Source organism: Pan paniscus, chromosome 6, assembly GCF_029289425.2.
Source record: "Pan paniscus chromosome 6, NHGRI_mPanPan1-v2.0_pri, whole genome shotgun sequence".
Classification (NCBI taxonomy): Eukaryota; Metazoa; Chordata; class Mammalia; order Primates; family Hominidae; genus Pan; species Pan paniscus.
In genome coordinates, this window is record NC_073255.2 from 7,792,100 (window position 1) to 7,803,537 (window position 11,438).

The window sequence follows — 11,438 nt, forward strand, 5'->3', positions numbered from 1 at the left end:
GTCAGGAAGTGAGGAGATATCATCTGTAGAATTAGAAAAATAAAAAGAATAAACTAGGCTGTTCGCCACACCCCCGTTGATGTCGGCCCACGGGGGTTGCCGGTCCCTTTAACTGGCATGTACCAAGTCCTTCCAGGTGACATTTCCTCCCTGTGTCCCAGCTTTTAGGGATCATTGGCCATGGGTCCAAGGGGAGGGAATGTGGAGACAGGGTTGTATTTGCCGGGGAATTCTGGGCCGACAGGGAGCAAGAGCGCGCTTGGGGGCAAAGTCCCATTGTCTCATGCTGTTCTCCAGTCCCGAGATGGTGGCCACCATGAAGAAGACGGCTGCAGAAGATGTCAATGTTACTTTCGAAGAGCAACAAAAGATAAACAAATCTGCATGGAATACAAGTAGAATCACAGAGCTGAAGGAAGAAATAGAAGTAAAACAGAAACAACTCCAAAACGTAGAAGATGCTCGTGACGGTACCATGCTTGCAGATGCTGACTGCTTAATGATGCCTTATCAAATCGGTGATGTCTTCATTAGCCATTCTCAAGAAGAAACACAGGAAATGTTAGAAGCAGCAAATAAAAATTTGCAAGAAGCAACTGACGCCTTAGAATCCAAAGTCGAAGCAATTCAGTGGGTGTGAGCAGATTTGAAAGTTCAGTTGTATGCAAAATTTGGGAGCAGCATAAACCTTGAAGCTGATGAAAGTTAAACATTTTATAATACTTAAAAAAATTTGTTTAATAAACTTGATTATTGTTTAAGAAAAAAAGAATAAACTAGAAAGTCTTACTGGCAATCTTTACAAAAAAAATCAAAGCAACTAGTAGATTCAAATAATGAACTGCAGAGGATAGAGTGAGGTAATGAAGTCCTCGCACTATCTAACAGAAATCCTATGTGCAAATTCAGGCACAACTGTGATCAAGATGGAAAAGCCCCAGACACTGAGTAAAAAGACCAGGATGATGGAGACTTCCACAAAGTAACAGCTCTACTCCTCCCAGGTCTGCCCCCTTACAGCTAAAAAGAAAGTTCTGAATGTAACACAACCAGCAAGTGCAGAAAGAAGGTGGAAAGAAGGCGGCAGGCTACCCAGCGACCTCAGGACTTGAGGGATGACAAGGCAGTGAGTTCTCTGGGTGTCCTTACCGCCTCCTACTTACCCAGGATGGGTGCTGCAGAAGCCTCCAAGCTGGAACAGCCAAAAGGTACAGAGAAAAAGAACTCCAAGAAGAGCCTGTTCTTGGCCAAAGGACCCAGAAAAGGATGCTCTTACAACAGCAGACCTTTTTGGCAATGCCCATCCTATTCCAAATAACAAGAGAAGGCCAGGTGCGGTGGCCCACACCTGTAATCCCAGCACTTTGGGAGGCCGAGGCGGGTGGATCGCCTGAGGTCAGGAGTTCGAGACCAGCCTGGCCAACATGGTGAAGTCCCATTTCTACTAAAAATACAAAAATTAGCTGGGCATGGTGGTGCGTGCCTGTAGTCCCAGCTACTTGGGAGGCTGAGGCAGGAGAATCGCTTGAACCTGGGTGGCGGAGGTTGCAGTGAGCCAAGATTGCGCCACTGCACTCCAGCCTGGGCAACAAGAGCGAAACTCCATCTCAACAACAACAAAAAACAAATACAAGAGAAAACATCAGCAGAGAAACCACATATACCACCCACTGAGGTTTCAGTGGAATTGAGGGGGAAATTGATCTTCTACCCTCAAGGAACCAGGTGACATGCTCCAAGTGGCATGTCAAATAGTGCTGGCAGGGCCAAGCAGGGATCTCACCTCCCATTCTCTGCCTGGAAGAAGCAGGAGGTGCTCCAATTCCCTCACCAGGGTGGTGTCAGCAGGGCCCAGTGGGGAAGTGCACCCCCACCACGAGGCAGAAAGAGGGGATGGGAAGGTGGGAGGGGGGAAGGCTGGACTAGCTGTCGCTTTGCTACCCCCTCCCATTCCCTAGAATCAGCAACGCCCAGAGGGGAGCTGATGTTCCAACCCCACTCAACAAGGCCACAGGGTCTCAGGGACCCGGAGGTCATTAACAAAAGTGCTAACAGCCCTAAGTCAGAGTCCCAGAAGGAGATGAGAGAGAGGGACTGAAATAGTCATTCAAGAAATAATGGCTGAAAACTTCCCACATTTGGCAAGAGACATAAATGTACAGATTCAAGAAGCCAAGCAAACCCCAAATATAATAAACGGGATGAAGCCTGTGCCAAGACAAATCATAATGAAACTTCTGAAAACTAAACATAGAACTCTTCAAAGCAGCCAGAGAGGAGCAATGCATGAACTCGGAGAGGAGACCAACTCAAACGACAGTAGATTTCTCTTCTGAAACAATGTGAAGGTATCCTTCAGGAATGAAGAGGAAATACAGGCATTCTTGGACAAAGGAAAGCTAAGAGAATCTGTTGCAAGCAAACTGATCGTTAAAGAATGGCTAAAGGAAGTTCTCTAAACAGAAAGGAAATGACAACAGAAGAAGGCTTAGAGCTTCAGAAAGAAGACCATCAGAATAGGTAAAAAAAAAAAAAAAAAAAAAAAAGGGACAATTTTATTCAGTCAAAAGGGGGGAAAGATAATATAATCTCCTACTCCTAATGAGTTTTTAAAATCACAGTTGATGACTGAAGTAAACCACCTGATGTGGCATTCAAAGTCTGTTAAGAAGTGCTAAGACATTTGTAGTGAAGTGGGGTGGGTAAATGGGCCCAAGCAGAAGTAAAGATTCTACACTTAAAGCTGTAAAACATCAGGGCCAGGAGACTGGGATAAGTTACACATGTATACTGCAAACCTAAGGCAACTACCAAGAAAATAATACAAAGCATTATACTTAAAAAAAAAAATCAATCTCAGCCAGGGAGGACAGTTCATGCCTGTAATCTTGGCACTTTGGCCAGGAGACTGGGATAAGTTACATATGTATACTGTAAACCTAGGGGAACTACCAAGAAAATAATACAAAGCATTATACTTAAAAAAAAAAAAAATCAGCCAGGGAGGATAGCTCATGCCTATAATCTCGGCACTTTGGCTGAGGCAGGAGGATGGCTTTGAGGCTAGCAATTCAAGAGCAGCCTAAGTAACATAGTGGAACCCTATCTACAAAAAATAAATATAGATTAAAAATTAGCTGGGTGTGGTGGTGCACATCTGTAGTCCCGGCTACTAGGGAGGCTGAGGTGGGAGGATGGCTTGGGTCCAGGAGGTCAAGACTACAGTGAGCCATGATTGTGCCACTGCGCTTCAGCCTAGGCAATAGCAAAAGACCTTGTCTCTAAGATAGTAACAGTCATAATAATGACTTTACCCTAAATGTAAAGAGTGGATTAAAAGATATGATGCAACAATATGCTGTCTATATGAAACTCACTTCAAAACAAGGGTATTAAAAGAATGGAGAAATATATATTATGAAAGCATTAATAAAAACATAAGTGGCTATATTAAAATATCTGATAATGGAGACTTCAAAGAAAATTACTGGAGAAAAAAGAAGGACATTACATAATAAAAAAGGTTAATCTATCAAGATATAATAATCCTAAACATTTATGCACCACACAACAGAACCTCAAAATACAGGAAACAAAAACTGATAGAGCTAAAGAAGAAATAGACAAATCCACAATTATAGTTGAGGACTCTTAACTGACAGAACTACTGAACAATCAGCAAGGATATAGAACTCAACACCACTATCAATCAAGATCTGACACATGTAGAACATTCCACCAAACGAGCATACGCGTTTAACATGTACTTATGGGACGTTCACCAACACAAGACCACAGAACATCTGCCAAATAGACCGTATCCTAGGCCAGAAAACAAACCAACACATTTAAAAGAAGTGAAACCATACACAGTATACTCTCTGTCCACAGTGGAGTCGAACCAGAAATCAACAAAAGAGACAACAGGAAAATCTTTTTTTTTTTTTTGAGGCAGGGTCTTACTCTGTCGCCCAGGATAAAGTGCAGTGGCACGATGTTGGCTCACTGCAACCTTTGCCTCCCAGGTTCAAGTGATCCTCCCACCCGCCTCCCAGGTTCAAGTGTGCACCACCACACCCGGCTAATTTGTTTGTTTTTGAAATGGAGTCTTGCTCTGTCGCCCAGGCTGGGTACAGTGGCGTGCTCTCTGTGCACTGCAACCTATGCCTCCTAGGTTCAAGTGATTCTCCTGCCTCAGCCTACTGAGTAGCTGGGATTACAGGCACCTGCTACTGCACCCAGCCAATTTTTGTATTTTTTGTAGAGATGGGGTTTCACCATATTGCCCAGGTTGGTCTTGAACTCCTGGGTTCAAGCAATCTGCCTGTCTTGGCCTCCCAAAGTGCTGGGATTACAGGCATGAGCCATTGCACCTGGCCATGACATTTATGAAATGACAAAATTATCGAATTAAAGAACAGAGGCGGGGCACGGTATCTCACATCTGGCACTTTGGGAGGCCGAGGCGGGTGGATCACGAGGTCAGGAGTTGGGGATCAGCCTGGCCAACATGGTAAAACCCCGTCTCTACTAAATACACAAAAATTAGCTGGACGTGGTGGTGGGCGCCTGTAATCCCAGCTACCTGGGAGGCTGGGACAGGAGAATCGCTTGAACCCCAGGGCGGAGGTTGCCGTGAGCTGAGATTGCGCCACTGCACTCCAGCCTGGGCGACAGAGCAAGACTCTGTCTCAAAACAACAACAGAATAGATTATTCACCGCCAGGGTCTGGGACAGGAAGGGGAGAGAGTGGCTACAAAAGAGCAACATGAAGGGTCCTTCTCTGATGGAAAGGCTCTGTATCGTGACTGTATCGACGTCAATATCCTGGTTGTAAGATTGTGCTGTCTAGTTCTACAGAACATAACCACTGAGGGAAAGCTGGCAGAGGGTATGTGGGATCTCTACTATTTCTTACAACTGCATAGGACTCCAGAATTATCTCAAAATCAAAAGTTTAATTTTTAAAAAAGGCATGTTTAGTTCCTAGCTCTGCCATCTGCTAATTAGGTAGCTGACTTTGAACAGATTTTAATGTCTCTATCCTCAATTTCCTCATTCACTAAATGAGGTAATACCATCTGAAGCATTATGAAAATTCAACACCATATTTGAAAGGATCAGGCACGATGTGTACAGCACACAGTCCGTGCTCTAGAAGGAGCCTGTCAACACTAAACCTCTATATAGCCACAAATATTCTTCTAAATGGTGCCATTCAAATGTCCAGTACTAAAGGCACTGCAGAACAATTTATTTAAAGTCTCTTCCCTGGCCAGGTTTAGTATTTCACACATGTAATCCCAGCACTTTGGGAGGCTGAGGCAGGTGGTTCGCTTGAGTTCAAGAGCTCAAGACCAGCCTGGGCAACATAGTGAGACCCCATCTCTACAAAAATGAGCTGGGTGTGGTGGTACACACCTACAGTCCCAGCTACTTGGGAGGCTGAGGTGGGAGGATTGCTTGAGCCCACGAGGCGAGGCAAGGCCACAGTGAGCCATAATCCTGCCACTGCACTCCAGCCTGGGTGACAGAATGAGACTCTAGTCTCAAAAAATAAATATAAAAAAATAAAATAGTCTCTTCTCAAAGTGATCTGTTCGAATAAAAATGCGGGGGTGGGGGCTGAAGAGGAGGAAATGATTTTTGGTTTTAAATTGAAAGATGAATTTCTAACTTGTTATTGAAATGGTCACGACACATGAAGTGAGTTTAATATGGAACTATAATTAGTAAAAAAACAAAGCTGGAAAGAAGAACTAGGATACCAGTTAACACATTTTGTTTCTGCTGATAAGAAAGTCAGTGGAAGTTAGTGTTTCTATGCATCAGGAGGTTGAGTTTTCTTTTTTTCTTTTTCTTTTTTTTTTTTTTTGAGACGGAGTCTCGCTGAGTGGCCCAGGCTAGAGTGCAGTGGTGCGATCTCGGCTCACTGCAAGCTCCGCCTCCCAGGTTCACCCCATTCTCCTGCCAGGAGGTTGAGTTTTCTAACACGCACTTCATACACGGATTTAGATTTCAGATTCTATGTTTCCAAATACTTTCTCCATCTTCTGAGTTGGAAGAAACTAGAGACAGTCAAACTGCTATACTTTTATGCCTGCCTGGTTCTGAGGTCTGGGCAAGCAGCAAAAATAAAATCAGGATCTTGAACAGAGAAGTTAGAGGGCAGGCCCTGAGACAGCCAAATGCACTTGAACACAGACGCTCCCAGTGAGCTAAGCTGGGCACCTAGTCTTCAAAGTTCACGAAGTATCTGACCAGAGCTCTGACGCACCGAGAGCCTTTGCAAAGAGGTAAAATGAAAAAGGGTGTTTTATCAAGTTATTTTCTCCCCTTCACAACCCTAAAGGAGCTCTATGAAAATGAAACATTTCCATGAGAAGTATGTCAAGTGGGAATACTGGCCTGGAAGTCTGGAGGCCAGGATTCCAGCACAGAGACCCCAGGAAGGAGTCACTTCATCTCTAGGGCTGAGGCAGGAGTCCTTATGGGTAAGTGATACAAATGTACCCGATAGGTTTCTACGGGGCTTTGCTAAATTTAAAATCTCCCAGGCACCATAAAACCTCGTCTCCAGGCAGGTTTTCTGGCATGGCAAACTTCTCTCCGACTCTGCTTTGAGATGATTGTCCTCGCCTCTAACTTGGTTTCCCCAAAATGGGCTGGGGAAAAAGTGGTGAGGGGACAAGGAAAGGGTAGGGAGGGAGGGAGGGAGGGAGGAAGGAAGAAAGGGAGGGAGGGAGAAAGGAAGGGAGGAAGGAAGAAAAGAAAAAAGGAAGGAAGGGAGAAAGAAAGGAAGAAAAGGAAGGAAGGCGGGAAGGAAAGAAAGGAAAGGAAGGAAAGGAAGGAAAGGAAGAAAAGGAAGAAAGGAAGAAAGGAAGGAAGAATGGAAGGAAGGAAAGGAAGGAAGAAAGGAAGGAAGGAAAAAGGGAGGGAGGACAAAGGACGCTATTTAGGTGTAAGCCAGGCTGCACTGTTCCCTCATCATCAGTTTCCTCCAGATCTTCCTTGGGGCCCTTTAACACAGGCTCACGGTACTGAGAGACTGGAACCCCGACTTTATCAACTCTATGGTTCTTTTATTTTTTTCACTGCCACTCAGGCTGGAGTGCAGTGGCCCAAACATGGCTCACTGCAGCCTCAACCTCCCAGGCTCAACCAATTCTCCTACCTCAGCCGCTCAAGCAACTGGGACTACAGGTGCATTCCACCATGCCCAACTAATGTGTTCATTTTTGTGGCACTGAGGTCTTGCTATGTTGCCCAGGTTGGTCTCAAACTTCTGGCCTCAAGTGATCCTCCTGCCTCAGCTTCCCAAAGTGCAGGGATTACAGGCACGAGCCACCACACCTGGCCGACGTCTACAGCTTCTTTCACAAATATGGCAAAGAGAAAAAAGGAAGCAAGAGACAGGAGAATCTGGAGATTCATTGCAATGCATGTCGAGTCAAACAAAACAATTATGCCACAATGGAGGAATTCTGAACACTGGATATCTGGTGATAATGAGCTATTACTAATGTTTAGGTTTGCTAATGCTACTGCAGTTGTGTTTTTACATGGAGGCCTCATCTTTTAGCCACTCATATACATCCTAAAACGTTTCCTAATCCAACTACACAAAGTTGTATTTGCTTGGAGACCATGGGGAGGGCACAGGTGAATAGGATTGGCACAGAATTGATGACTGCTTTAGTTGGGCTGTAGGTACTTTACAGTCAATCTACTATTTTCTCTACTTTTGCATACATTTGAAGTTTTCCTATTAGAAAGTGTGGCTCACACCTGTAATCTCAGCACTTTGGGAGGCCCAGGTGGGAGGATGGCTTGAGACCAGCCTGGGCAAGAGAGTGAGAGCCTTTCTAAAAAAACAGAAAAGTAAAAAGAGTCTCATGGCTGGTTCCTGTCCAGTCTCCACTGCTCTTCTTCTAAGCTCAGCCGGAGGGCAGGGCAAGTTGGGCTCCTATCCCACAAATCTTCCAGTGGGAAATGGACAGATACCATTCTGCTAGGGCACATCCAGGAGGGGGCTAAGTGCCAAGCCCCCACTCCCCATCCCCAGAAGCTGGCCCGAGTTCCCACTCCCACGGTCCCCAGGCACCCTAGAGAGGGCAGAGGCAGACCGGGCGCCATGACTCATGCCTATAATCCCAGCACTTGAGGGAGACCAAGGCAGGAGGATCACTTGAGGCCAGGAGACTGAGACCAGCCTGGGCAACACCGCAAGACCCCATCTCTACAAAAAAACCTTAAAAATTAGCTGGGCTGGTGGTGCGCGCCTGTAATCCCACTACTTTGGGAGGCTAAGGAGGGAGTAGGGCTTGAGCCTGGGAGGTCGAGGCTGCAGTGAGCTGTGAGGGCGCCACTGCACTCAAGCCTGGGAAACACAGCGAGACCCCATCTCAAAAAGGGCGAGACGGGGTGGGGCAGAGACGACGCCAGCAGGCCTCGGGGAATGGGTCAGGGGGAGTGGGGTGCAGGCGGGGCTGGATCCAGCATCCTCGCCCCAGGGGTCCCCGCCCGCGGCGGCGGACCACGGAGGGGCCCAGGGCGGGGGTTAGCGCCCCGGCCCACCTGGGTGCAGGTGCTGGGCAGGGGGCGCGCGTCACCTTGAGGATGTTGTCGAAGATGGTGTCGCGGAACTCCAGCAGCGCCTTCTGGTCGAACTCGCGGCCGTGGATGATGCGCATCTGCTTGAGGAACGTGGACTTGCCGCTCTCGCCCGCGCCCAGCAACAGGATCTTCACCAGGCGCCGGACCGCGCGCCGCTCGCGGGCCAGCAGCGCGTCGATGTCGCGGCTACGCCTCCGGGCCTCGCGCTCCGCGTCGCGCGCGCCGCTGCCCGCCCTGCGCTCGCGGGCCCCGCCGGCCTCGGCCGGCAGCAGGCAGCGGCTGAGGGTCCGCACCACCCCGGACATGGCCCCTCAGGCCGCGGCCGCGCCCCGCCGGCGCCCGGGGGCCATGGACGCTCCCGCCGGCGAGGGCGAGCCCGGGCCGAGGCACCGCCCCACGCCCCGCCGCTCGCCTCAGGCCGCGTCCGCCGCCGCCGCTGCAGTCGCTCCGAGGCCCGCACTCGTCGCCCGGCCGCCACTCGGGCCCGGCGGAGGGGCGGGGCGGCGCCGCGTGAGGCCCGGCGGATTGGGCCGGCTGCCGTCCATCTGGCCGTGAGAGCCCTCCGATTGGCTCATCTCGCCAAGGGAGGCGGGCATCCCTTCCGGCCTCGGGGCGGGGTCGACGCCGAAAGAGGCGGGATCTTTGAGGTGAAGGCGCTTCTCATTGGACGCCCAGGCTGAGGTTCTTTCTTTCAGAATGAAAGGGAGGCGGGGTCGTCCGGGAGGCGGAGCGATCGTCCGCCATAGCCAATTATAATTGCTCTGAGTGGACATCAGTCATGCCCAACGGGCTTGGGATTGGGTGTTCGGGGGACGGGGGCGTGACGAGAAGTGCCAGGTGTACAGAAAGATTCTCCCTTGGTTCCCAGATTGGGTCCGCCTGTGAGACCAGGACCTCGCGAAGTAGCCCAAAGGCTGGGAAATGCTGATAAGAGGTTCAGCTGCTCGTCGTATTCCCTCCGATGATCTTGTTTCTACACTATTTTCCTTCCAGAAACACTGGAGGGGGATGGGCCATAAATTTCAAACACATGCACCCTTTGAGAGTGGCATGGGCTTCTAGGAGGCTTTGCGAAAAGCTGACTAATCACTAAAATCACCAGAAGCTCCCCCAAAAGTCTTATGTCTCACAGTGATTGAGAGAGTGGGGTCTGGAGTTGCTGGGCCTGAGTTGGAATCTCCAGTCGACCAGTTACTAGGTGTACTAGTTGCATAACTTTTTTAAGCAGCTTCCCCCACCCCCCCAACAAATCCTTTTGGATGTTCTTAGCTTCAGTTTCCTCATCTGTAAAACGGGGGTGTCATTGACGACATTGGTTATGGCTTGACATTGCTCAAATCGTCATGAAGATATAAACTGAGAACATGAACTTACCAAACACTTAGCACGTGAGCTAGCCCAAAATCAGCTCTTGATAGAGATCAGCTGATTACAGATTCTTGACTCTCCCAGATCTACTGAATCAGAACCTCCTAGAAGGAGCTCAGGTATCCCTTAAGATTACAGGCGTGAGCCGCCGCGCCTGGCCCAGTGTGTAGTCTTTTATCTCTCGCCACCCCCCACCTTTGACCCTGAGTCCCCAAAGTCCAATCTCTGTGCAGTGTCTGTTAACTCTGCTGATTATTTCTTTTGCAGTGCCGAAGCTTTTTAGTTTAATTAAGTCCCATCTATTTGTTTTTGTTGCATTTGCTTTTGGGTTCTTGGTCACAAAGTCTTTGCCTAAGCCAACGTCTAGAAGGGTGTTTCCGATGTTATCTTCTAGAATGTTTATGGTTTCAGGTTGTAGATTTAAGTCTTTGATCTATCCTGAGTTGATTTTTGTATAAGGTGAGAGATGAGGATCCAGTTTTATTCTTCTACATGTGGCTTGCCAATTATCTCAGCACCATTTGCTGTCCTTTCCCCACTTTGTTTTCATTTGCTTCGTTGAAGATCAGTTGGCTGTAAGTATTTGGCTTTATTTCTGGGTTCTCTATTATGTTCCATTGGTGTCTGTGCCTATTTTTATATTAGTACCATGCTGTTTTTGTGACGATAGCCTTATAGTATAGTTTGAAGTCAGGTAAAGTGATGCCTCCAGATTTGTTCTTTTTGCTTAGTCACAGATCTAAACTCCCCGGAAGGCTGGGCACGGTGACTCACAACTACAGTCCCAGCAGTTTGAGATGCTGAGGTGGGAGGATCACTTGAGCCCAGGAGGTCAAGGGTGCAGTGACCTATGATCGTGCCACTGTACTCCAGCCTAGGCAACGGAGCAAGACCCTGTTTCAGAAACAAAACAAAAACCAACTCCCTGACAACCTTGAATGCACATAATATGTATTATTTGTCACTTGCTACAAATACTACAAATCATGGCATGAATTTGTATCACTTATGAGTCAAGATTTTGTAATCCTTGGAAAATGATTAGCAAGTCTTGCTTGTTTGTGGAAATGACCTCCCATAGGAGGCCAAATATGGCTGGGCGCGGTGGCTCATGCCTGTAATCCCAGCACTTTGGGAGGCCGAGGCAGGCAGATTATCTAAGGTCAGGAGTTCAGGACCAGCCTGGCCAACATGGCGAAACCCTGTCTCTACTAAAAAATACAAAACTTGGCTGGGTGTGGTGGAGGGCGCCTGTAATCCCAGCTACTGGGGAGGCTGAGATAGGAGAATTGATTGAACCCGGGAGGCGGAGGTTGCAGTGAGCCGAGATCGCGCCATTGCACTCCAGCCTGGGCAACAAGAGCAAAACTCTGCCTCAAAAAAAAAAACCCAAAAAAACAAAAAAACAAAAAAACGGGAAGGCCAAATACTAGGTCTGGCATGGTAGCTCACA

The 11,438-nt window shown here is 48.1% G+C and overlaps 2 protein-coding genes across 3 annotated transcripts in view; one reads left to right on the forward strand and one right to left on the reverse strand.

The window, feature by feature from the left end:
- Window positions 1-9,070, reverse strand: part of GNA12 (G protein subunit alpha 12) — a 115,010-nt gene extending 105,940 nt beyond the window's left edge. Inside the window, exon 1 of one of the 2 annotated variants that reach the window (XM_034963551.3) lies at window positions 8,614-9,070. In XM_034963551.3, the coding sequence (XP_034819442.1) occupies window positions 8,614-8,922 (309 nt within the window). In that variant the 5' untranslated portion in view covers window positions 8,923-9,070. Of the gene's footprint in view, window positions 1-8,578 lie in introns of both variants that reach the window. The other variant, XM_057302818.2, reaches the window with a different exon arrangement.
- Window positions 305-7,759, forward strand: LOC100980190 (prefoldin subunit 4-like). Its single transcript, XM_034963553.2, has one exon. It carries the CDS (start codon window positions 305-307, stop codon window positions 638-640), a length of 336 nt encoding a protein of 111 aa, XP_034819444.1. The 3' UTR covers window positions 641-7,759.
- Window positions 9,071-11,438: the final 2,368 nt, after the last annotated feature.

Excerpts from the sequence above, each read along its gene's own strand:
- LOC100980190 (XM_034963553.2), top strand. The coding sequence starts at position 305 with ATGGTGGCCACCATGAAGAAGACGGCTGCAGAAGATGTCAATGTTACT.